This window comes from Callospermophilus lateralis, chromosome 8 (genome assembly GCF_048772815.1).
Source record: "Callospermophilus lateralis isolate mCalLat2 chromosome 8, mCalLat2.hap1, whole genome shotgun sequence".
NCBI lineage: Eukaryota > Metazoa > Chordata > Mammalia > Rodentia > Sciuridae > Callospermophilus > Callospermophilus lateralis.
The window spans coordinates 138766829-138792979 of record NC_135312.1 but is presented as its reverse complement, the minus strand read 5'-3'; the positions used below and the strand labels follow the sequence as shown (position 1 = coordinate 138792979).

The 26151-nt window shown below is 48.7% G+C and overlaps 1 protein-coding gene and 1 long non-coding RNA gene across 4 annotated transcripts in view; one reads left to right on the top strand and one right to left on the bottom strand.

Annotated features, from left to right (window-relative positions):
- Window positions 1–504: 504 nt before the first annotated feature.
- Window positions 505–26151, bottom strand: part of Prdm5 (PR/SET domain 5) — a 137548-nt gene continuing 111901 nt past the window's right edge. For 2 of the 3 annotated variants that reach the window (XM_076864471.2, XM_076864472.2), the window contains 2 exons: window positions 10761–10865; window positions 505–2224 (listed from right to left, as the gene is read on the bottom strand). In XM_076864471.2, the coding sequence (XP_076720586.1) occupies window positions 2060–2224; window positions 10761–10865 (270 nt within the window). In that variant the 3' untranslated portion in view covers window positions 505–2059. The remainder of the gene's footprint in view (window positions 2225–10760; window positions 10866–26151) is intronic. The other variant, XM_076864473.2, reaches the window with a different exon arrangement.
- LOC143405977 (uncharacterized) lies at window positions 829–21817 on the top strand. The gene is made up of 3 exons (XR_013092146.2): window positions 829–937; window positions 11028–11135; window positions 19900–21817. It is a non-coding gene; the product is annotated as an uncharacterized LOC143405977 (long non-coding RNA).

Genomic DNA, 26151 nt, shown 5'->3' with positions numbered 1-26151 from the left:
ATGTTACTGGAGAGCGGTTTAAAAGAACACAAATGGTAATAGATTTGACCTAATCAACAACAATTGTCTTCTGGACAGAGGGTCACAGCATTCAGATAGTCTTATAAAGACGTGTGGGTCTCAGTTCTCTGAAGAGTGGACAGTGATCAGAAGCCCCCACTTTGCCCCAAAGACCTGTGTGCTCTCTAGAGGGCAGCAGAGGGGTGGGGCACTCCTCTTGGCCTGCTCTGGAACAGCAGGCAGCACCCCTACTTCAGGCAGCTCCCCACAGTCCTGCAGACTGTGACACTCACTGAGATTACACGTATTATCATGTGGCCTCCTTTCCAGTCTCACACTCGCCACATAATCAGGGCGAGTGATTATAGAGAAGGCCATGCCCAGAGGATCCCGTGGGGCATGTTTCACAATGCACACGACCGGGTTCACAGGTAGATGACAGAGCGCCCACATCATCACTGAACATGCTACAGAGCTGAAGACACACCATGGAAACAAAGGACAGAGAGAGAAACAGGCCAAGTTTATTTTTACAAAATACAGTCTGTAATTTCGGATACAAAGTACTCCAAGTAACCATACTTAGACGTAATCTAAATTATAATTCTAAGGTTTATATTTTTTAAAGCTATCTCTGATAAATTTAAAATTTAGTATTTTACAGGTTTTAAATGTCTATATTGAATTTTTATGTTTCATTTTAAATTGTAACTGGGCATGAATATAATTCTAGACAGATTTCTGAAGTCCAGCCCTGTGTCAGAAGACAGCCTGAACCCATCAGGACCTTGTAACTTCCTTAAGATGAACTGCACTTTCTCTCTTTGCAGTGGTCCCAAACAGAGGCTCCTGATTTGGGCCTTTCCCCAGTTTCCTCTGGTCCTGCGTGGCTCAGGCTTTTCTGACACCATTGTAAGGCTGCACCGTGCTCTCCCAGGTAAGCTGTAGGATATGCTGCTGTCCAATGCTCCCTGGACAGAGCCTGGCAGGAGCCACTGTGCCCTGCTGGATTTCCCCCATGCAACAGTCCCACTCAGTCCTAGCAACTGCAAGGTCAGCACCTTTTATTCTGGACCCCTAATTATATAAGTTGATAGAAGGGTGACTCAAGAGTGTTTCGGAGTCACCTTCTGCCAGAATTCTGGAAAATGTCTTTTGCAAGATGAACTCATGCTCTGAGGCTGGCTGGGCCTGCACATGCCTGTGCTGTGCCTCGGGTCGACAGGCAGAGGGCTGCTGGCACCACCAGCTGCAGGCCACCAACTGTGCAGGGGCCAGGCCATGTCTGTTTCAGTTATGCACATCTGCATATCACTGATTTCTAAAGACAAGCAGTGCAGACTCAGGAGGGGCAGCTTGAGGAATATTTAAAAGTTCATGGCTACTTTTGCAAAGATCTTATTATAAAATTATTCAGACCATAAATTTCTGTGTCTAAATGATGGTGGAAATGTTGCCTGAGAATTCTCTAAAATGAGCAACGATTTAATAGAGGCTTTCATTATCAAATAGCTCTTTATTTTAAACTCATTTGCTGTGTGAAGCTATTAAATAACAAACTCGTGGTCTGTTTCTTAAAAGAGCAAGCATCCATCTGCCATAATCTTGGAGACTTGGAAAATGCTTAGTCTTTCTTTCTTCAAAGAAAGAGCAGGGGACCTTGATTTCTGTCTAAATTAGTAAGAACAGTGCTCTAGCCAGTACTGCCAGTGTGCACAAAGATAAACATACACAAACAACAAAGTAAAGAGGCCCAGCAGCTGGAAGTGCTAACAATCTTCCTTACAGAAAGAGTCAGAACACCCTGACTCGTCTTTGCAACTTTATGAGACAGAGCACAGCAGTATTCTGCAGGCTACAGAGGTTTCTTCCCCTCCATTTGTACCATTTGTGGAAAATACAATACTTTTGATGTATTTTACATATGCATCTACAAACTCAAAAGGTCGGAGAATAAGAGCTCTGAGAGCACAGCTACTTCTGGCCACCTCTGTCACGCTGCGTGAGAGGCAAGACTGGGCTCTCCAGGCACCTTCTAGAAGGCCCCCTGCACAGCCATCTAGCTGTCGGCCACTCCGTGGACGTGGTCCCTGTGCACCTTGAGGTAGTCGTTCCTCGTGAACTTCTTGTGGCAGAACTGGCACTCTGCCAGAGGACGGTGGGGATTGTGGGTCATCTTGTGTCGAATCAGCATCTTCTTCAGGCTGAAGGCCAAGTCACAGACCTAGAAGAGACCCAGATACACCAGTCACACCTTACTGAGAAGCCTCAACTGTCATTCTCACAATAGACTTTATGCAAATTCCTGCTATCCAGTATGCACTCACAGGAATTTAACACCTAACTAATGGGCTAAGAAATTCATTACTGTCCCTAGGGATATTGCATTTACTCATGTCCAGTGGAGAGTGGTGACTTGAATCATGGTCTCTGACTGCCTCGTGGCTGCGTTTGTGCTGGGAACTTCCTGTGCCAAGGTGCAGGTCAAGATTGCCCAGTTGTTATGGTGATGCCCAGCCTGAGGAGGTCTGTAAGAAGGTACAGAGCTATATCAGCCTGGACCTTGAGCTCAGGCACAGCTCCCAGGGATAGAGAATTCTGAGCTTAACAAGATGATCCTAACGTCTTGCCAGTGCTGCGTCTTTCAGATTGCCTGCTTTGCAGAAACTTTACCACAAATAACCTTTTGATGAAACCTATGTATTAAACGTGCTAAGCCAGCTCTGGATCCCTGCTGCTCCATCAGAGGACACTGTCCCTGTTTCTCCCAGCTTTCTCTCTTATGTATTTGTCTGTTCTCAGTCCCCCATGGCCCCTTACTGGTTTCTGAATTAACAGCCACTGCAAAGCGGGTGTGGCAGCATCCTTTGTGCCATGACCACCCCATCGCACCAGCAGCTGGATTTAAACACTGCAGAGAGCAAGTCCCTGGTGAGGAGAGCTTCCTTACCATGGTGGAAGCCCAGGAAGCCTCCAGAGCACAAGGCCCTATGGCCTAGGTGGCGTTTCTCTGAATGGCCCAGCCTTGCCTCCCAATCGGCACCAGACACCCTCTCTGGGTGCCCTTCTGGGAGGCCCCTCTTGTGAAGCCAGTGGTGAACTTCACAGGGAGTGTGGTGAGGGTGCTCAGCCCCTCCTCCACTTCCTTCTTTCTTGTGACACAGGCTTTTTTGGGGAATGCCACAGTGTGCTCCACATGAGCCCTGCATGGTGCCACCCGGCTCAGTGCGCCCTGAGCAGCTTAACGATGAACTACGTTAGCACAGAACACGTGGAGCACTGTCACCGAAGTTATAAAAGGAAACGAAATGGAATTCCCAGTGTGGAATCATTCACAAAAACCCTACTCACACAAGTGTCCTCGCAGTCCATCTGTTCTACACTGAAGCATGCTTACACATGCGAAAACAAAGAAATGCGGTGCCAGAGAAGAGCTGTTGGCACTCTAGGAGAGCTGGTGCTGCACAGCAAGGCTAGAAAGCACTGGAACAGTGCGTGTACACTGGGCAGGTGGGAGGGCAGCCACCAGGTGCCATGCAGTGGTGTGGTGGGAGGTGCAGGAGCTTCAGGTCCCTGGCCCTCCAGGGAAGCCTGCCCTGAGCACCCAGCATGAAGCAAAACCTGCCATCTGGTCTGGACCCTTGGGTCTGCGCACTGCCCACTGTTCCTCGAGCATGTCACCCTCTAGTCTCAGTGGCGTGAGGGCAGGGTCTCTGTGTTCTGCCACTCAGCATCCAGAGCGTAAGGCAAGGGCCACAGTGATGGCATTCACACATACTCGTGGAATGACCACTGGGTGTTCTCGCTCATCACTTACTAAGGAGGTCAGCACAGACAGACCATCCCTTTTAACTCTGCCTCCTTCCCCTGCAAAAGGATGACATGGTGGTTACCTTACAGGATTCTGAAATTAAATAAAATAAGCTATGCAAATTGGTGTTATGTTGTGAACACTAAATAAATGTCAGTGCCTTTTTTTCTTCCTTCTTCTCTAGCAAGGAGCATCATCAGTAGCTTGGACAGAATAGCCTGTGTCACCAGGAGGGAGCCAAAAGCCACTGCAGGTGGGATTTGAAGGAGGATGTAGCTGTTGAAAGAGGAGAAACACCTAGGAGTAGGCACGTGGCTTGGCAACGGGTGACTCCCAGACCAGGCTCAGGAGAGAACGCCTTCCTCCTGCAACAGCTGACCAGCATGAGTTCTGGGATCACAGTCAGACAAAGACTATGCACCTTCACAGTCACTGGAGAACACAGCAAGGTGTCGCAGTGGAGGCAGGGAAAGGAGGAGGGACCTGAAACATTGAGCATCGAGCACGGAGACTACAAGACACAGGAACTGTGATGTCAGGGAAGGAGCCAGACCCTGTGGAAGGACGGAGATTAGCAGAAAGGGCAGCCTCCAATAGGTCCTGCACTGGAGACCCATGCTTCCCAGAGTCACACCCCACACAAACACGTGTCCAAAGGGAGGACAGGATATACAGGAGGCCCTGGGGAGTGGTCACTGCTGAGCAGAGTCCTCCAGGTCCTGGAGGGTCAGAGGCCTCCCAGAACCAGGAATGCCACCTGATGCCTCTAGTTAAGGCGTCATCCACAGGGCACTGATGCAAGCTCATGCACAAAGGACAAACATGAGCCACAGTTAATGGGGGTGCTCACTTGGATACAATCAGAAGGGACTGTCTTCCGGCTGCCAAAGAATCATACTTTCAAAAAGGTTTAGAGGCAAGAGAAAGCAGAGGGAAGAAATGGATATTATGATCAATGTGATTTTATATATAAGATGGAAATAAAGAGTATAACTGCATCAGTACAAATAATCATGAAGAGAAATATCAAGAGATTGACAAAATTAACCAGCTGACATCAGCTAGAAATGGGATTGTCTTATTGTTCTCATTTGTTTCCATATTTTCCCACTTTTCTGATATTAAAAAGTAATCTTTTATAATAAAAAAGTAAATATTATTTTGGAGTACAGAACACAGTCAGCTGAGGGCGGGCTTCATATGACCACCTGGAAGACAGACTTGTTATGGGCAGGAAAGTACCCAAAGTCTATGAAATAATTTTGAACAAATTAAGAAAGTATCTGTGAAAAGTATTTCCAAGTGACATAAACGTGTTCATAAGAATATCTGAACTCGCCATCATGAGGAAGACAGGGAAGCTATCTGCCAAGTCCTCTTTCTCTGGCCCTTCTCCAAACCCAGGGTCAAAGTGAACAAGTGATGACAACTTCTCAAAGGCTTTCTTTTGAAATCCTATGCAGAGTGCTTTCCTTCCACTCCTGAGGGGCCTGGCACCTCCAGCTCCACCTGCACCTGCTCCTGCTCCTGGGCCGGCTACCCCCCTCCCAGTGCCCCTCCCACCTGAGCCTCCCTCTGTCTCACCCGCTGCCCAGACACTCTTCCTGGAGCTGACTCCTTGTCTCCTAAGGAACTGAGTTGCTTTCACAGAGGGTTCTTTCCTAACCACTCTTTTGTAGCCCAAGTTCTTTCCTTTCTCTTTTCCAGTCTTTATGAGATTGTAGTGAGATATTCATTCAGATTTACTTGTTGAATGTTGTGCTCCACAAAGGCCTGAGTGCTGCGGGCCAAGACCACTGCCCACTCTGCCTTCCCAATGCATGCCACTGCTCTCATGGTATCTGGGAGCCAACTGCCAACTCCTCAGATGTAGCACTTTTGGGGCTCACAGAGCATCTGTCTTTTCTGTAGATGTTCATGCTGTCATCCCTGGCTACAGGAGGAAACGAGGCACAGGAGAAGAACCAGACTCCTAGGTCCCCAGAACCAGGATGTGACTTCCAGGATAAGAATGCAGGATGTTGGGGCTATGTCTTGCCTCTCCCTGTCCCCGGGCCATATGTGATGCAGGCTATTGCTTCACCAAGACAGAATCACACTCTCCCTACCCACCATTTAAAAACAGAGATGACTCTGACAATATAGAGAAGGTCTGGGAGAGCTGGGTGCAGCAGCAAGGTGGGAGGCAGGCCCCTGCAGGTACATTCACATCTTGGCCATGGGTGCAGGGAATGGAAGGAGGCCAAGCAAGTCGCTGAAGCTGCCAGTCATGGCATGAATTAAGACACCCCCCAAGTCCACATAGGAGATAGGGGTACAGCCCAGCAGAGGGCAGGATGAGAGCCAGGTAGGGAGCACCTGAGGCCACACTTGTGAAGCTACCTGGACACTAGAAACTTTGCCTTCAGTAGCTTCAATGTGGTATTAGGCCCCCAAGAACACTCTGAAAAAATCAGTCATATGCAAGGATGTTTACACATGCTGAGAACAGTGAGAACAAGATGAACAGTGACACTTCCTTTTCTCTTTTCGACTGTAGCTCTTACTCAACCCTGACCCACTCTGACCTTATACTGACTTACATGCCACAGAATGAAAACCCTCCAAACCTCCATTTATGCTCCAAACTGTTTTAAAGTAAAGTAAACAAGATTTTTCACAGAAAGTAGCTGGAGAGATGGGAATTGGAACCCTATTGGAACATCTTCAGCTAACAGATACTTAATCCCACACAATGCGCCCACCGCTTTGGTTGAGAACAAAATGACAGAGAACACTCTTCTTGACCTCATGACTGCAGTCTAAGGAGCAGGGCCATGACCATGGGGTCAGGAGGGGCATGGGGGCCAGTGGGATCAGTGCCTGGACTGAGGAGGCCGAGCTCTAAGGAAGAGGCAGCCAAGACTGGATCTGGAGGGAGGTCATGAGTGTCAGGTTCTGGGTGGGTGGGCTGTGACGGGGAGGGGAGAGAGGAAACGCAGAGAGGCTGAGGGTGTTAACATATGGCCTATCACACCCGGGGGTTAGAGAATCAACTTGCTGGAAACAACCCATGGAGGACTTGGAGACCAAAGAAGAATGTGGAAGGACCTTCTGTTAGGGGTAGGAATTCAAGTGGAGACTGAAGTGGAATATCATTTAGTCTGCAAATGAGAGCATGAGATGGGAGTCAGGGAGGCCAATGACTTGCACTGAACTAAGACATGGCTACTTATCAGCTGGAGTATCCCCGGAAGGCTTCTTGCATGGCAGACACTGTTCTAGGTTTGAGGACACAGGCAAGTTTGAGATGAGCATTATGAGCAAAGACAGGAGCGTGGTCTGTTGAGCAGCCTCTGCAATGCTCCAGGCGGCTATAGTGCAGCTGCGGAGCTATGACGCCACTCAGACTCCAACTCACCTAAGAACACTGCCCGTCAGTATGATGCTGGACTGGGTGTTGGGTGGGAGAGAAAGAGGATTGAGGGTGGCAAATGGAACTTAGAGGTGGCCTTTGGTTTGAGAGATACCTAGAAGCAGTACTGACAGGAGAAATTAAAATATGACAAAGAACAATATTTCAGGCAAGTCGCTAAGAGGATTTCATCCTAGAGTTTGTCAGAAGCAATCATTGAGAAGCACATGGCTGAGCTTACATTAGGCCATGACTACCAACCCTAGAGAAGTAAAAATGATTGTAAGAAGGTATTTTAAATAACTGCATATCAACAAGTTGGGTAACCTTGGTAAAACGCACAAGTTCCTTGAAACACATAAATTACCAAAACTGACATGAGATGAAATGAAAAGTCTCAACAGACCTATAACAAATAAAGAGACTGAGTCAAATTAAAACATCCCAGCAAAGAGAAATCCAAGACTTTAAGTGCTTGACTTCTACCAGACATTTAAAGAAGAATATCAATCTTTCAGAAAGAGCGGGAGGAGGGAAAGGAGAAGAATCTCAGAGAAGGAGAACACTACCTAACTCATTCTGTGAGGGAGCATGACCCTGATGCCAAAGCCAGACAAAGATATCGCAAAGAGAGTGAACAACAGAACAAGATCCTTTATGAATCTAGAGGCAAAAATTCTCAAACAAAACCCAAGCTATGTCTAACAGCCTCTTAAAAGGATCCTAAACCACAACCAAGTGGAATTCATCCCAGGGCTACAGAAGTGGTTCAAAAAGAAAAACAAGTACATTATATTAATGGAGCAAAGGAAATAATGAACACGTCAATTTCGATAGATGCAGGAAGGGCATTTGACAAAATCCAGCACTTTTTCTTCTGTTGGAAAACAAAAAACCATTCAGAAAACTAAGAGAGATGGAAACATCCCCCACATAACACTGGGCATTTGTGAAACTTATAGCTAAGACCATATTCAATGGTGAAAGAGTGAAAAATCCAGATCCCTGCCTTATGCCATATGTAAACATTAACTCAAGATGGACCAAAGACCTACATCTAAGACTCAACATGATAAAACTTAGAGGAAAAAAAATGAACAGAAGGGTGAAAAACTTTATAACTTTTGATTTGGGAATGGATTCATACATCAAAAGTATTATTAAATAAAGAAAAATGTATAACTTGGACAATATATTATTGTCAGGATATTACGAAGGAAACATATTATTGTCAAGAATATTATCAGGAAAGTAAAAAGAAAACCTATACAATGGGAGAAAATGATTGCATTTCATATATCTGATAAGGGTCCAGAATCCAAAATGTATTAAAACAAACTCTTAGAAGTCGACAACAACCAAAATAAGCAATTCAGTTTTTCAACGGCAAGGACTAGACAGACGTTTCTCCAGAGAGGACACACAAATGTGTGTTGAACAGCACAAGTCAGAAGCTCAGCACCGCTGGTCCTGAGGAGTGTAAATAAAGACCACACCCAGAACTTAAAAGAAAACAAACAAAAAAGCAACTAATCAAAGAACAAAACACAGAAATGCAAGTGTGGGCAGGCAGTGGAACAGGGAGCCTCCTGCACACTGTGTGGATGTGAACAGTTCAGCTCTGTGGGAGAAGCATGGCGGCTCCCCAGACAGCAAGAGAACCACCCTGCAACTCCCAGTTCCACCCCGGAGAGGGGTGTGTCCCCAAGAACTGAAAATGCACTATCCACAACAGCCCAGAGGAAGACACAGCCCATGTGCCCACCCATGGCAGGAGGACAAATGCAGTGAGACACCATCTAGCCAGGAGAAGGGACAACCCACTGACACAGCCACAAGGGGAACTCGGACACCTGCTGAGTGGGAGAAGCCAGTGCGCGCACACACACTGTGTGAACTCACGTTAACAGTCCTGGATGGGAAAACCCATAAGGTGAAATCAGACTGGAGGCTGCCTGGCCGGGGGCTGAGGAGTAGCGGTCCCTGTGCATACAGCTCTGTTCTGGTGCTATGACAATGTCTTGGAACCAGAGATGTTCTCAATGCTATCACTGAACTGACAGCCCTGGAATTCTTCCTTATGAAACTCACGTGTTACAGGGACTTCAACTCCACAACTGCAGCCACACACCCCTTGGCAGGGCTGCAGGCTGGAGGGGCACACCCAGCATGGGATCAGAAGCGTGAGGGGGTGCCATGCACAGCCAGCAGCATGGGAGCTGCCTAGAAGAGGGGGACTGGTGTCCTTGGGAAGCAGGGCCACCAGGTGGCAGTTAGGAGGACAGCTGTGGGAGCATCGGCAGCCCATGCTCTGTTGAGCAGGCACAGTCCAGGGAAGCTGAGCAGGTTCTCAGAAATGTGGACCTTCACTCAACAGACCAGTCGAGCTGCAGATGAGGGCTGGAGAGCTCGGCACTCAGAGGAGTAGACAGACAGAAGGAGACAAGAAGAAATTTTAGCATGAAAAACAACACTGCATTTTTAAATGCTCGGCAAAGGTATTCCACGTAGACAGATAAAAGATGGCGGTGTGTGACGGAGGGAAGATGTCCACGCACCATCAGGATCTGATTCCAGGTCCATGTCTGTCAGCGCTGCTGTGCGATTATGTCACTCAAACGGGTGCTGCCTTTTATGCTCCCAAAAAAAGCAGCAAGGAGTGGAGCTATGGAAATGCCTAGGCCAGGACCGCAGCTCCAACGCACAACAGAACCCTCTGCATGCGCTTCCTTCTCCTAGGGAGCCTTCTGCCGGCTGGGGAGAGAGGACCCCGGCCCAACCCTAGCACCAAAGCTTCCTGAGGACAAGCACAGTGTCTTCGTCCACACCCGTCCTCTCAGGGCTGCTCACTGCAGACTGTGCCCCTGGCTCCCCAGTTCTTGGAATTTACAGGGAATCCATGCCGCGTTAGCCCATGTCACAACTCTGAGGTTTCTTCCTAAAATTGAGCTACACTAATTCTCTTTTTGACATTTGTCAAAAGTGAGCTTCCTCTTGCTTTCCTTAACACCGGTGCCAGCTCTGTCAATTGTCAACTTCTTGAGACAAAGACATCACGACTAAGAAGCCTCTCTGTCACAACTTAATCAATGCTCAGATACTGAGAACAGTAGTCTTTTTTCCTTTCAAAATCATGTAAACTGCTATGTCAGTGATTCCATTTCAATGCATCATAATTCAGTCAGAAGCACAAACTCTAGACAGCATTATTTAACACAGAGGCTTCATATGTATTTTAGAAATTCACCATTTGGATTTAACAAAGTAAATAATACCCATGATCAACCAGATCTTTGGTTTAATGTTAGTAAGTGGTCAAAGAGGTGGCAGGCACTTGAATGGCACTCTGGAAGGAAGATCCAAAGGAAGAGCAGCGTTTACTTGCTGCTAGGAAGCCACAGGGAACTGTGGCAAGACAAGGGCCATGTGTGATCACAGGGGTCACTCCACCCAAAGCCACAGGCCATGCTGCGCGGCAGGCAGAGGGATGATACCAATAGGCTGTGGGGTACGTGGCTCCTGGCTTGCAGGAGACGGGGAAGGGGAGCCACTCACGTCACACTGGAAAGGCTTCTCTCCCGTGTGCGTCCGCTTGTGCTCCTCCAAGCCTCGCTTCTGGCTGAAGGCTTTGCTGCATTCCGAGCACTTGTAGGGCTTCTCCTGTGGGGAGACCAGACGGTCAGGGAGGTGCAGTCACCAGGGTCGGGGTACCACCCCACCTGCAATGTCCCCAGCAGCACGGCACATCCTGTCCTGGCAGGATGGGGGTGGCCTTTGTGATCCAACTCCTTTGCCTCACTCCAGCTCCTCCTCTTGGCCTAGGATGCTGTAAGATGTACCGGGGTCCTGGGGCATCTGGAGCAGAGAGCGCGAGGGTCCCGATCTAGGTGCTGAACGGCCAGCTCAAAGGTGTTCCTGAACCCAATTTTGGTAAGTTTATAAAGATACAACTCAACTTTAATTCGCATATTCTGATTTCTGTTACCCGACATTTTTTTCCTAATAAGATATTCTTTTTTTAACCTAAATTACTTTTAAAAATGAGGTATTTAAAAAAATTGTTGAACACAGGTTCTTAAGGAAAAGATATATCTCAAAAGGAAGAGAAAAGGAAATGTCCAAATTCCTTAACCATCTTTGATCCTGGGAACTTGACTATATGATCACCTTTTCAGTCTGAACTGGAACTAAAATAAATGACATTGTTCTCTTTAAATGGCTGGCAGGTTGCTACTCGGTGCATAATAAAAATGTTAGTTTAGATTTAAGGACACTTACTGTTTTTGTTTTTTCAATTATACCTTCAAAATACTGTCATAAGTACTTTTTTGAATTGAGGCTAGCATAAATATATGCTTTTCATTTCCTTTTATATTAACACATTATATTTACATTATTATAAGTTTTTTCAGACCATAAAACAGCATATAAGTAGCAAGGCAGACCCTGTGCCCCACCAGCAAACAGGTAGGCTGTTGGGGCCCCAACCCTTCCTGAGAACCTCCCCCTCCAGGGCCACGGGACCACTCCCCTGGTGTGTGGACCATTCGCCTGTCTTTGTACTTTACCACTTGGGTATGGTAAGTTCCTAAGCAAGATAGCCTATTATTTTGCCTTTTTAAAGTATAGAAAGAATTCATGCTATATTTTTTGTGTGTACTTTTGAATCAAACTTCATTTTCTTCTCAAAATATCTTTATGAGCTCCCAGTCCTCACTTTAATTTTCTGAACAATATATTGCCCCAACTCATTTTTAATGCAGGGTGGTATCACGTTCAATGGCTATATCTCAATTCACTTACTCTCCACTGATGGACAGTTAAGTCTTTCCCACATTCCCCTCTTGCAAACAATGTTGTGTGAATGATCTTGCACATGTGCATACCGTGGGTGAGGGCATTTTTCCAAGGGGAGAGTGTTGGATGGGACCCCAACACTTCTGGGAACAGCAGATTTCACTACAAAGTTCATGAGCCATCCTACACTCCAACTTCCAGTGTGTGCTTGTGTGTCTTCTTATGCCACATGTCCTTGGTACGTGAGTATGCAGAATTTAATAATTCAGTTGTTCCCCAACCTACCATGGGCCATGGTCTGACAAACTGCACATGCATCTGACAGGCCTAGCTTGACCAACACCGAGGCTTAGCCCAGAGTAACCTGTGACCATGAGGCTGCCTGGGGGCTGCTGGGAGCTAGGCTCCCTGCTGCTGTGCACCACACTGAGAGAGCCCCCCACCCACTGCAAATCCTAAACCCAGAAGATCAGAATCCAGTTCCCAACACAGTCTCCACTGAGGCAGGCCACTCGGGTGCCACTGCTGAGCTGGACCTTCACAAGGTCACGGCTGTCTGTGCCGTCCTCATGGAAAGCAGGACCTCCTGTGTCTGAAGTCACCTCTGTCTGGAATCACCCTCTTCACCTCCAGATCCATGTCATTGTGATATGTAAAGTTAGCATTTGTCTGTTTGCCTGGGACAGACATTCTTTCCCTTTCCAGCAGTTGGTATCCTCACGCATAAGAAGTGACTCTTGCAAGCAGCATAAGAATTTTTCAATCCAAGTTTTTTTGATTCAAAGGTCAAAGTTTTAAGAAGGCACATTTTGTGACTACCGATATACATGAACGTACCTCTAACACTAATTTTCTGCCCTGCTTTTATCCTATTTGTTTTCTAAGTTTCCCCCATGTATGTTCTTAAATGTTTTGGATCAACCCTTTTATCCTGCATGGGTTCAGAGACTATCAACTCTGTTTCCATCCTTGGCATGGTTGTCCTTGGTTGTACTGTGTATGTTTGACACCCTCTAAAGTTTACCTGCTTTCCTGCCTGCTGAATAATGCCATGGTACAGGATGACCCTAGCTTAGGTGTCAGTGTGCAGCAGTATTTATGCATTTCCGCATTTTTAATGCAGGTCTTAGTTCAGGCTGCATTACTACAGATGGGTGCTCAAATCAGCAGAAAACGACTCCTCGCAGTTCTGGAGGTGAGTCCATGGTCAGGTTGCCAGGACGGCTAGGTTCCAGTGAGACCCTCTGGGGGCTGCAGACTGCCTGTCCTGGCTCGGTGGAAGGAGAGACCTCGGTCCCACTCACGAGGCTCCACCCCCTGGTGTCCTCACTCCCAAAGGCCTGCTCAGGCCAAGGTCTTCTTGCCCAAGAGATGATCTTGTTTTACGTCTTCAGTGAGGTCTAGCGACACACACATCTGTTGACTAGTTTTCCTGCTTTCTTATGTATCTGACTTACAAAGACCTGTTAGTGGTCAATTTTCATTTTATTTGAAAGCCACTGTTTCTCATTTGCTATTGAATGAAAAACCAAGGACAGCCACACAAAGGACGGAAACAGAGTTGATAGTCTCTGAACCCGTGCAGGGTAAAATGGTTGATCTAAAACATTTAAGAACATACATGGGGGAAACTAGTGTGAATCAGGCGGTATAGTGATACCAGATTTCAAACTATACTACAGAGCAATAGTAACAAAAACAGCATGGTACTGGTACCAAAACAGGCACGTGGACCAATGGTACAGAATAGAGGACACAGAGACTAATCCACAAAGGTACAACTATCTTATATTTGATAAAGGGGCTAAAAGCATGCAATGGAGGAAGGATAGCATCTTCAACAAATGGTGTTGGGAAAACTGGAAATCCATATGCAACAAAATGAAACTGAATCCCTTTCTCTCGCCATGCACAAAAGTTAACTCAAAGTGGATCAAGGAGCTTGATATCAAATCAGAGACTCTGTGTCTGACAGAAGAAAAAGTTGGCTCTGATCTACATATTGTGGGGTCGGGCTCCAAATTCCTTAATAGGACACCCATAGCACAAGAGTTAATAACAAGAATCAACAAATGGGACTTACTTAAACTGAAAAGTTTTTTCTCAGCAAGAGAAACAATAAGAGAGGTAAATAGGGAGCCTACATCATGGGAACAAATTTTTACTCCCCACACTTCAGATAGAGCCCTATCCAGAGTATACAAAGAACTCAAAAAATTAGACAATAATATAACAAATAACCCAATCAACAAATGGGCCAAGGACCTGAACAGACACTTCTCAGAGGAGGACATACAATCAATCAACAAGCACATGAAAAAATGCTCACCATCTCTAGCAGTCAGAGAAATGCAAATCAAAACCACCCTAAGATACCATCTCACTCCAGTAAGACTGGCAGCCATTATGAAGTCAAACAACAACAAGTGCTGGCGAGGATGTGGGGAAAAGGGTACTCTTGTACACTGCTGGTGGGACTGCAAATTGGTGCGGCCAATTTGGAAAGCAGTATGGAGATTCCTGGGAAAGCTGGGAATGGAACCACCATTTGACCCAGCTATTCCCCTTCTCGGACTATTCTCTGAAGACCTTAAAAGAGCGTACTACAGGGATACAGCCACATCGATGTTCATAGCAGCACAATTCACAATAGCTAGACTGTGGAACCAACCCAGATGCCCTTCAATAGATGAATGGATAAAAAAAATGTGGCATTTATACACCATGGAGTATTACGTAGCACTAAAAAATGACAAAATCATGGAATTTGCAGGGAAATGGATGGCACTAGAGCAGATTATGCTTAGTGAAGCTAGCCAATCCCTAAAAAACAAATACCAAATGTCTTCTTTGATATAATGAGAACAACTAAGAACAGAGCAGGGAGGAAGAGCAGGAAGAAAAGATTAACATTAAACAGAGGCATGAGGTGGGAGGGAAAGGGAGAGAAAAGGGAAATTGCATGGAAATGGAGGGAGACCCTCACTGTTATACAAAATTACATATAAGAGGTTGTGAGGGGAATGAGAAAATAAACAAGGAGAGAAATGGATTATAGTAGATGGGGTAGAGAGAGAAGATGGGAGGGGAGGGGAGGGGGGATAGGAAAGGTAGCAGAGTACAACAGTTACTAATATGGCTTTATGTAAAAATGTGGATGTGTAACCGATGTGATTTTGCAGTCTGTATTTGGGGTAAAAATGGGAGTTCATAACCCACTTGAATCTAATGTATGAAATATGATACGTCAAGAGCTTTGTAATGTTTTGAACAACCAATAATAAATAAACAAACAAACAAACAAACAAACAAACAAACAAACAAATAAATAAAAGCAGGGCAGAAAATTTGAATGAAAGCCGACACCTCTGATTTAGACTCATTCTATTCTTTGTCTCTTGATTCCTCTTTTCCACTTCCAGGTCTTTGTGTTGCACTTTATGACATTTGTTCACAATCAGTTGACCAATTCTCTTCCCAGCTGTTAATAACCTGTGGTTTAACAGGACCATTTGAGCTTTTCAATGCTGTTACCGTATTTTTCATTTCTAAAGGTTTCACTTGTTTCTTTTCCAATTCTATTTAATCTTTAGATACAACATGACCTTTTTACTCATGTAACTCATATTTATTTTAAAATGTTCTAGACGTTTGCCAGTTTTCTTCACCTGAAATGTCATATCTAAATTTAAGGCCATCTAGTTCTGCTCCCTGTGGTTTCCCCTCCTCCTGCTCTGGCTCCTGTTCTGTGGTTCTGGAATCGTGAGCTCATGCTTGGTGGTCTTTATCTGCTGGACTCCTGTGACCTGCCCCGAGGTGGAAGGTCAGCCCCACAGACTGCACGTGTGTGTGTTCCTGCCTTGCACTCTAGGAAGCTGTCAATCAAAGGCTGTGTTAGGTGTACTCCTGCCTGAGACTCTTGTGGCTAGGCAAGGATGTTAAGTCTGAATTCCGAGCACGCTTGAGGAAAGGTCTGTGGTCACAAACAAGGAGGGTGCTCTCCCAGCCAGCAGTTACTCCAAGCTAGTTAAAAGCTCCCACCGTTGCCAAAGGTGGATGGTTACTAGTCCCTGGGATCATCCTGAGTGCAGTCCTTTGAGGGTCTCAGCACTATGGTGGAAGGAGATTCCACACTGTCCCATGGCCTGAGCTCAGTGCTCCATCTTTCTCTGACTCCTTCAACCACCAGGTCTCAGGAAGACCTGCCCTGGCCACACCTGCTGGCCCACCGCCTCACCTCTGCTTCTCTCTGGCGCCCAGCTGCACGTTGGCTGGCTGGGACCTAGGGTCATGTCACACCCTTACCAGCCTGGATGTCAGCTGTTGGCCTACTTCACCCAGCACCCCTGGAGGCTCCACCGAGGGCTTTTCTCCAGGATATGGAGCAGCTGCCAGGTGGCCAGAGATGGAAGCGTGTGTGATTCTGAAGATGTGAAAGGATACTTTGAATGAGTGTCGCAGTTGTTAGAACACCCTTCTTCACAGCTCAGCAGTCGACGTCATCAGTGCTTCTCCTGCCAGTCTGAATAAACAACCTCTCTTCCCTTATCCTTTGCACTGATTATTTCTTCAAATTCTTCAAGCTTTTTAAAAACATTAAAAGGAAAATGTAGTTCTAAGAATTTAGAGTAGAGATTACTTGGAGTTTCTGGGACTGCTCATCAAGGTCATGTGATTTACTAAACATGTATTTTAAAACACATACACACTAATATGAAGTACATAAGAAGAAAAGCTCTTCTTCCTACAGTTTGCAAGACTGATGGTTCTGAAGACGTGCACCCTAGGGCAGCTGCTAGGCAAAGAGCAACCTGACAGGACCAGCCCTGAAAGGGCGAGTGTGAGCGCAGCTCCAGGACGAGAAGCCAGAGACAGCAAGACTGAGTGGCCAGGTCAGGGTGGCTCCTCAGCGATGCTGCCCAGCTGCGCCCCAGACAGGCCTCACGCTCTAGCTCCCGGCGGGCTGTAGAGGTGCTGGTGAGAGGCGGGAGTCAGCAGAAGGTGCTCACAGCCCACGGTGTTCTGGGCACTGGCGTATCTGAACAGCAGAGCCACCCACAGGATGGCCTCAGTGACAGGCTACCGTGCAAAGTCACTGCACTTACATTTTCCTTGCCTGCCTTCTCTTTAAAAGACTCCATGGGTAGACCACCATCAATGTGTGGGAAAACAGGGTGAAATTCGCGCTCCTCCAGTTCCTGCAGTTTGAGAACCGCAGGCTGACAAGGGCCAGGGAGGAAGCAGTCTCAATCCACCTGGCCTCCCTCCTCTCCACCCAGAACCACTGGAATCCATGAGTCCCTAGTTTTGCTCCAAGAGGCATTTGTGGTCAGCTTTCCACACCAGTCTAGAAAGAAAGGCTGTCCTCAGACCAGGGAGTCCTCTGGAAGGCAGCTGGGTGTGCCTTCGAATGTCTGTCCCTTCGCAGTCCCTAGACTCACAGGAAGCTGAGATTCTTTCTGAACATCTCACAAGAAGGAATGCAGTCCTAAGAGATCCTGGTCACACTGTCCACAGGGATCCTTGGAAAGGCCTCTCATGCCCACCTTTGAAAGGAATTCCACCTCATGTGAGTGGCATTCAAAGCAAGTGCTGGAGAGTCCTGCCCCAGGAAGCTGCCCTGGGCTGACAGAGCAGAGCAGTTGCAGGTCACTCACACCAAAAGCTGAGAACGGGGTGGAGGAGGTAAGTGCATTCTTCCTTAGAAAGGAAACCCTCACCCTCTTCTCACTCGTCCTGCTCATGGCCCTAAGGGCCCGTCGGGAACACAGGCAGCCCAGAAGCACAGCGGAGAGCAGAGAAGGCGAGTGGTGCAGGGTACCACCCAGGGAGACGCCACTCACGCCTGGCGCCTTCCTCAGGGCCTTTGAGAACACCGCTGTCTGTAGCGCCCCTGAGGCTCCTCAGCCCGACTCCAGTGCGGCAGGCCCGGGCACGTGTGCAGGTGTGAGAGGACTGGGGCTCTGGCTGCCGGCTCGCTGAGGACCATGTAGGCGAAGCACTTGTCCGCCGCTGACACAGCAATGGACCACATGACAGAGAAAGCTCAGGAAGCAAGGCAGGCTCTGACACCTTCCTGCAGAGCTGACAGCAGAGCTGAGGCCGAGCTTCGCTGCCCTCAAGGGCACACTGGACGACTCACAGGCCCACGTGCAGGGGCACGACGCCGCTGGAGACCTACTGCTACACTGGGCAAGTGTCCCCCAAAGGCCTATGAGGTGAAGGCCTAGTCCCCAACCTGTGGCACTCCTGGGAGGCGGTGGGGCCTGGAGGGAGAAAGCCAGGGCACTGGAAGGGGACTGGAACCCTGGTCTTTTTCTCTTCCTGTCCTCCCATGGCGTACTCATTCACCACAGTCTAAAAGCAAAGGGAAAGCCCCTTACAGGTGGATTGGGTGGATCGGCTCAGGTGCTTGTACAGTTCCACACAGCTAGCTGGTACCATGCGGCATGTCTGGGTACCACAATTTCCTGGCCCTCCAGCCCCCCGCACACTGACCACCACACACCACATCAGTCTCATCCTAAGCCCAGTACTTCTCTTCCTCTACCTGGCTCTAGTACAAACCCTTTAACAGGAGCACAAACCTGCTTCAATAGGCATTATGGAAATGATTTCTAACACTTTCAGAGCGGAATACGTGGCATAAATTATACCTTTCGACTCGTTAGCTGGATTAACTATACAATGATATGGCTCATGATTAATGCTGTTTCTGAACAATTACGCAGCTTAACTGACAAAGGGCTTCTCCTTTGTCATCGTAACTGGGAATCACTGCTAATGGAGGCCATCTATTCATCAGCCAGGCAGTGTAATCTATCAACAGCAGAATTAATCAGTAGTCTAATCAGTCTGGCTTTAATCAAATGACATTTGGCAGAATTCATTCAGAAGGCAAATTCACAGGGCTCTGTGCCCTGCACCTAGGAATCTGGAGTTTAATGCCATCTATACAAAAGAATAGCAACTTCATTTTTTTTTTTTTTTTTTTACCCAGCATCAACTGAATTTAATATTAATTAAACATCATTTAAGAGGGGTCTGTAAACAAAGTTATATTTTGATAAATTTTGGAGAAACCCTCTCAGTTTAGCTGGGGAGCACCCCTGCAGCCTGCCCAGGACAGGAGGGACATTAGGGACTCCTGGAAGACCCATCCACAAATGGCCATGGGCAGAGTGGCCACAGGCAGCAGGTATAATTCCAAGACCTCCTATGGCTGCTTTTACATTAAACCACAAGAAGAAAGAGAAATATAACAGGAGCTCTCCCGTGCAGTCAAGGCAAGGCGAAGGTGTTGGGGAAGCTAGGGTGCCACTTACTGACAGGGGTGGCCTATCCCAGCGCACTTCAGGGAGGAAAACTGGTCCGTGGTTAGAAGGAAGCAGGCTTCCTCAGAGGGTGCGCAGGGCCCTTAAGCCCCAATGACTGATGTGTGAAAACCAGGTCTGCTTGAGAATGCAGCTACTGTTGCCCTGCATCCCCGAGCACGCCCCAGGGACATGCTTGTGTCTGCCAGGCTCGAGCTGTAACAGCCAAGTCCTGCTAAAGGCCACGATGTCCGTGGGCAACCTGACTCCCAGGCCACCTGGGGAGGGCACTCTGAGGGCCAGGCATGGAGGTGCGAGTCTCTTAAAAGGCTGGGAGGACAGGAAGTCACCTTCTGTCAACACTGTTCCCACTCAGTACTCCCAATTACCATCTGCAGCCCTTGCTGTTCACTGTAGAGTCCAGAGCAGGGATGCCTTCTGCTGATGGCCATTTCCCGTCTCTAAATTTAAAAGAAACTCTTGAAAATTCACGAAGCATAGATTTGGTGTAACTTTCTTAAACATGACATGATATTTCTCAATAAACAGGAATTTGACAGATTTCTCTCTTCCTATTTTCTCAGCTGCTCCGGAGTGGTTCCTCCCTTGCTGGACACACTACAGACAAGTAGACGTGAAACTGGCAGATTTAGACTGACCAGCTCTGTCGTACTGGTAAAAGCCCTGGGGCATGCTCACCGAACCTCCACCGTCCTGGCTGCGCGGTATCTCACTACTTTCCCATGAAGAAGAGACCTGTGGTGCAAGGCCACGTCAGTGAACCTGCAATGTCCCAGCCTTCGCCAAGGAACTAACCCTCCGCCCTGACATGCTGATAGGGTGGCTGCCCCACCTGGCGCTAGTTACGTCACTCTGCACCCAGGAGGGGTCACCAGCACACTCCTCCCCACAACATTGTGACCACCAAGCCTCCCCAGATGCTGCCATGCGTCCAGGCTGGGGGACAGCAGAGAGGCCCTGCCCAGAGCAGCTGCTGTTCCTGTGCTGAAGACAGACTCCCAGGCTGTCATAAAACAGAGTAGAGAGGAAGCCCCAGAAAGCTGCCCAGGTGCTGGGGCCCAGCAGCAATGCTGTATGCTGTGACAGTGGCCTGCCGGACCAGAAACAAGGACTCAGCCACCTACCTGGCTTCCTCTGCGCTGGACAGCACTGGTCTAAATAAGGCCACCTGGTCACAGGCCACCGAGGGTTCCATCTGCCTCCAGAAGAGGAGATTCTGCAGCAAACCTCCTACCAGGGATGCCGCCCGGTGCCTCTGACACCTCAAGTCACACAGCTTTCCCGCAGTACATAAAAACGTCAGGTCTCACGGCTGGTGTACAGGGAGCTTAACAGAAAGGACTGGTACTTGCTTGATTTGGTTGAGGATCATTATTTCATTCTCTCTGCTTCTGTAGATTTGAAATTTCCTTACAAAAAGTTATCTGTGTTATTCTAAAATGTAACCCCTCCCCACCAGGGCCCTAGCCTTTCCCTTCCAAGGTCTTGTCTTTCTCTACATCGGGGAGTCACGTTGGGTACCAGGGAGATGAATTTTGTAAACAGCAAGGCCTGTGCTCCAGTGGGGGGCAACCATCAGCCACAAACCACAGCCTGGGGAGCAGATTCCCAGGCCCCTCCCAGCCCACTCACCCAGGCTATTGGCTGTGGTGGAGTGAGGGACCTGGTCCTCTTCTACCACAGGGCATTTGCACAGTGGGGGCTGGCATCTCACCTCTCATAGAACTGCACACACAGCAGATCCTCTGAGAATAAGCCACAGGCAGTGATCTGCAGTGGCCCTGACACCATGGCCACAGGACCAGATGTCACCTGCCCTGTGCCCCCTCGGCGGCCCTGACTACCAAACAGATATCACATGCCCTGTGCCCCTCAGTGGCCCTGACCATAGACTGGACGTCACCTGGATCTGAGCACCCAGCGTGGCAGAGACTGAAGCTTGTGCCATTTCATATTCCTCACTTTCTCTAGTGACACTAGCCTTGTGATCACCAGACGATGACCGGGTTCCAAAGAGCATCAAAATCGTAGGTAAGACTTAGAGGGTTTGCCAAATGTGGCCCCATGGGGTCCTATTACCCATGGCTGAGGACAGGCCCACAGCCACAGGACAGCAGGCCCTCGTGGTTCCTGCAGGCTCCAGTGTGACCAGCGGCACACAACAGGCCCCGCGTCCCCCTCTACCAGGCAGCCTCACCAGGAGGCCCCTTCACAGATGTCTCTCATGTGGCGTTTCCTCACCCTCCTACTTTTGCAGCCAGTGTGATCTCTCGACATATGACCACCACACCCATGGCTAGTAACAGTGCCTTAGATTCATGGCTCTCAGGGAAGCCTTCGACAGCTGGGGGAGTAGTTACAGCAGGTTTCTACATGACACATCCATAATGGGCTTTGCATTGGAGCTAATGGAAAACAGACTTTCTGTAAACTGGGAAAATGAATTGTGCAATCCACACATAGAAAACTAAAAATGTGTACAGTATATAAAGACTAATTTTTGTATCAATGTGTTGTATGCAGTCTTTGAACAGAAACAAGGTCCCTCTTCAATCCAGTTGGTCTTGAGGCCCACAGAATAATGTGTGGAAGTGACATGCTGGGCAGCCAGGGGGCTCCACCCCCACTGAGGTGACCGAACACAATGCATACAAACAAGACTCAAAATCAGCTCCAAAGCTCGCTCTGCTGGGGCTGTAGCCATGACTCCAATGAGTCTGTTAGGAACATGGGGGAGAAACCTCTCCCTCGCACTCCCAACTTGTAGCCCACTGGATTTCAAGCCACTGGTAAGTCCAAGTCATCTGGGAGTCTTTATCATGAACACAGAGGCCTGGGCCACCACAGAAAGCCCCACACCAGGTGCTGGTGTAAGGCTCCAAGGAGCTCTAAGGTGTGCTGGGGCAGCCTATGGGGGGCGTGTCCGTCTGAGGGAGCCAGGTGTTACACGGTGACGGTGAAGATCACCAGGGTGTGCCCCACCACCTCTGCCTCACCCCTGCTGACACACTCTGCTGCCTGCACTGTGTGGTCAGGACAGCCACAGGCTTAGCTACCAGGCAGAGTGCGGCACACCTTTGAGGATTCGACTCAGTTAGTGGTTAGGCAACGTTGCAGCTGCTGTGGCCCCCGGCTGTGCAGATGGAGCAGTCTGTGTTTAACAGCATGCCCAGGTTGTATGCCCGGGTAGAGAGGGCAGAGTTCAAGAGAATGCCTACCTCGCAAGCCGTGCCTGGTGGGGGTGCTGTGCTGCCCATGCCCTCCCTTCCTCCACCCCTGCCCACAGGGGTGCTCCCCTTCTGCCTGGAGGCAGGAGCTCCCCAGCCCAGCGAGGAGACACCCGGCCCCATGATGAGGATTTCAGGGTGGGAGATGTGGCCTGGGCTTGGCGTTCTTAATGGATGCAGGGGATTCCAGTTGGCAGACATGTTGGGGTGTCAGTCTCAGTGGAGAATGGGATTCGCTGTCCTCACAGAGCCAGATTTACAGCGTCACTGTGGTAAGTCTGGGGGCGCCTCTCCTACCTGTGGATGCAGATGTGCAGGCTGCCTGAGATGCCGGGGCACATGCTGGGGCATGAGGAACTGCTGTGCAGAGCAAGGGACAGCGAGGAACAAGGGCCCGATTGCCTTGTGCAGACACTGCATTCACCAACTGCGGGCAGCCCTCCCTCTGAACCTCTCAATGAGACTTGATTCATTCTTATCCTCTAAGGACTTTCAGTTAAGATGGGACCTCCCACCGCCTATGTCTTCCCATTATCATACCATGCGCTCATGGCCCTACAAGGAGACAGGGGACACTTGTAGCTCAGGTTGAGCACCACACACGAATGAAAATCTAAGTCCACGAATGCCTGTTAAGACTGAAGCACACAGCAGCTCTAGGGACGGGAGGGCTCACCCCGCACAGCAGTGTGTTTCCTGCACACGTGGGGCAGGGTGTAAAGGAGGCTGCAGACATGTCAGCTGGGAGGGCTCTGAGAACAAAGAGGGATGTACACTGAAAGGAGTGCTCCCTGTGTGGGAGAGAGAGCGGTGGCCCAGTGAAAGGGCAGCGAAAGGGCAGCCACCTCGTCACCTTCAGAGAAACGGCTTCTCTCCTGCATGGTCCCAACGGCTTAGACATTTTCAGAACTTACCGAAGACTAATGGAAAATTTCATCATAATGGAAAGGTCATACGCACCATCTTAAAAATCATGAATCCAGTTTTGAAATGTCAATGCAAGTTATAATGAAGATACAAGGGAAAGAGAAGGGGATGTAAGGAAGATAGATATTAAGAAAATATAGAGGAGCAGTAGAAAAGATGAAAGCACACACGTACACACTGACATACTGACAGGCAAAGATAGCGTCCAAGGCAAAAATGCTGGGTTTCACAAAAAATGCTGGGTTTCTGGATGACAGAAGGAAGTCAGCTGTGAAAACCAGTTGCTGGAGCCTGAGAGCCCAGGGTGCTGATTGATTGCCCTGATCTACGGTCATGTATCGTCCATCCCCATGGGTTCCGCTCTATCGTAACAATTATAATGACAAAGTCTCGCACATTAAATAGCCTCTCCTGGGCTGGGGTGGTAGCTCAGCGGTAGAGGGCTTGTCTAGCATGTGTGAGGCACTGGGTTCGATTATCAGCACTATATAAATAAATAAAATAAAGGTCCATTGACAACTAAAAACAAAATTAAAAAAAAATAGCCACTCCCTCTCCTTCCCTCTCCCTCTTTCTTACTCCTCTCTGTCTCTGTCTCTCTCTCTCTCTGCAGTTGCAAAGAGGCTGATTTGCCCACGGAACATTCTTGGCAAATTTGGAGCTTAGGCTTTCTAATCCAGCCAAGACCAAAGAAAAACTTAGGATGAGAAACATTAACTGCTTCCTGTACAAAGGTCTTTTCCTGTACGTGAACTAGTACTTCGACCTACATGCCACACTCAATCTACAAGGGCTCCGTCAGCAACAGAGGTCACTCTCATGGTCAGATGATATAACCGAGCCTGTCGCTGAGGCAGAAATGTGCTAAACGCTTGCAGGTCCTCAGCATAGGGCAGCAGGCTCTCCAGGGCAGAGGGTGTTGCAGGAGCTCAGTATCCACTGAACACAGCTTTCACCGCTGCATAATTCAGAATGTGGTGTGCGGCCAATACCAAGTGCCCCTGTCGATCTCAGAGGCACCGGTGAGGGTGAAGAGAAAGGAGACGGGCTGCCACAGCCCCCAGCTCTGCATTCTGGAGGCATCTCTAGCCCATCACAGAGATGCAGAGCTGACCCAGTGCAGTTTGCCGGTTCCAAGACGACCAGTGAGCCTGAGACTTGCAGTCTCTCCTGGAATAAGACCCTAGGGCTCACCCAGAGGTCTGCGGAGAAAGGAGTGTGTAAATGCAAAGCCTCAGGAAAGGAACAGCTTGTTAGGGTCTGTAAACAAGTCAAGATGGCGCCTGGCATTTTGCCAGAGGGAGTGGTTTATGAAGTAATGCCAGCGAGCCATTAAATGTGGAGATTCCTTATTGGTTGACTGCTGTATCTAGTTTATGCTAATTAAGATAAGCTGTGTGGAATGTATATATACCCTTCCTGTCCTGCAATAAACGGCTCCCACTCCTGCTGTATCAATGTACACAAGTTGCTCGTCACCCCCTGGTTATCTTGCTGCAGCCAGACTGCGGCAACAGCTCATTCCAAGAAACGGTGTACTTATCCACCACATGATTTTCAAAGCAGGAGCCCAGAAGGAAGGGGTTGTCACCCATGCGGCTAAGGCTGGCATCCAGCAGGGCGCTCCTTCTACCAGGCTCTCTGCAAGGGCGTCAGGAAGCTGGAGCACAGACCTGCCCTCCAAGCCCCAAGTTGATGAAAACAGGTGGGGACCCCAGAGCAGCCTCCAGAGCCCACCTTGCTCAAAGGTCATTACACGTTTTGAAAAAAGCCAGTCAATCTGAAAGACCAGAAAACAGGAGAAAGAAGATACAACAGGGGGGCTGCAATAGTAGGGAAATTTTTGTTCTCCAAATGTATCACAAGCATTTTAAATTCCTAGGGCAACTGCAGAGCACTCTTAGATTCAGAAAATCAGTACCTTCACTCTTTACCTTTTTTCTGTGATCATATCTGAGCTTGATCCCCTTCCACAAAGGCAAGGGTCCGTGAAAGTTGTGTCCTCTCTGGTGACACTGCACATGCCCCAATATCACCTGCACCTCTGCACGGCAAGTTCCTGCCTTGGGAGCAGTCACCCTGCAGCCATGTATAGGACCTCGGCACATACCCAGCTCCCCTAGATTTTGTAGATGGTGGTGACTTCTCACCACGGGTTTGGTTGTTGTGGGCCCAGAGTGGTCCTTAAGAAGCAGCCTCTCGCTGGTTTGTTTTGAGAACCATGTCAGGTGAGACCAAACCTCTGAATTGGCCCTGGACCAGCCTGGCTTTGGAACCCTGATGGTCCGGCATCCTGAGAAACCACAGTGTGGAGCACTCTAGGAGGAGCACCTCAGAGCTGGGCAGTGCCCAGTCGGGTTCTGTAGTAAACAGTGGCAGCTGCAATGAGGACCACAGCCTGCTGCAATGGATACTGATAATGGATAATGGATATTCAGGGACAGCACGCACCCGTCACCCTGTAGAAGCACCCCACATATTGACACAGCCTCCCCTCCCTGGCCCTGATTATTATCCCACTGCAGGAGGACTCATGCCATCTAGGGAGGCAGCAGCTTTCCATTGGCCCTCCCCCTATGCAGGCCCCTATTGGGAGGACTGGCTTCGTGTGCCCAGGGGGCCAGGTCAGGGTGCAGGTGCTGCAAGGGGAGGTGGGGGAGC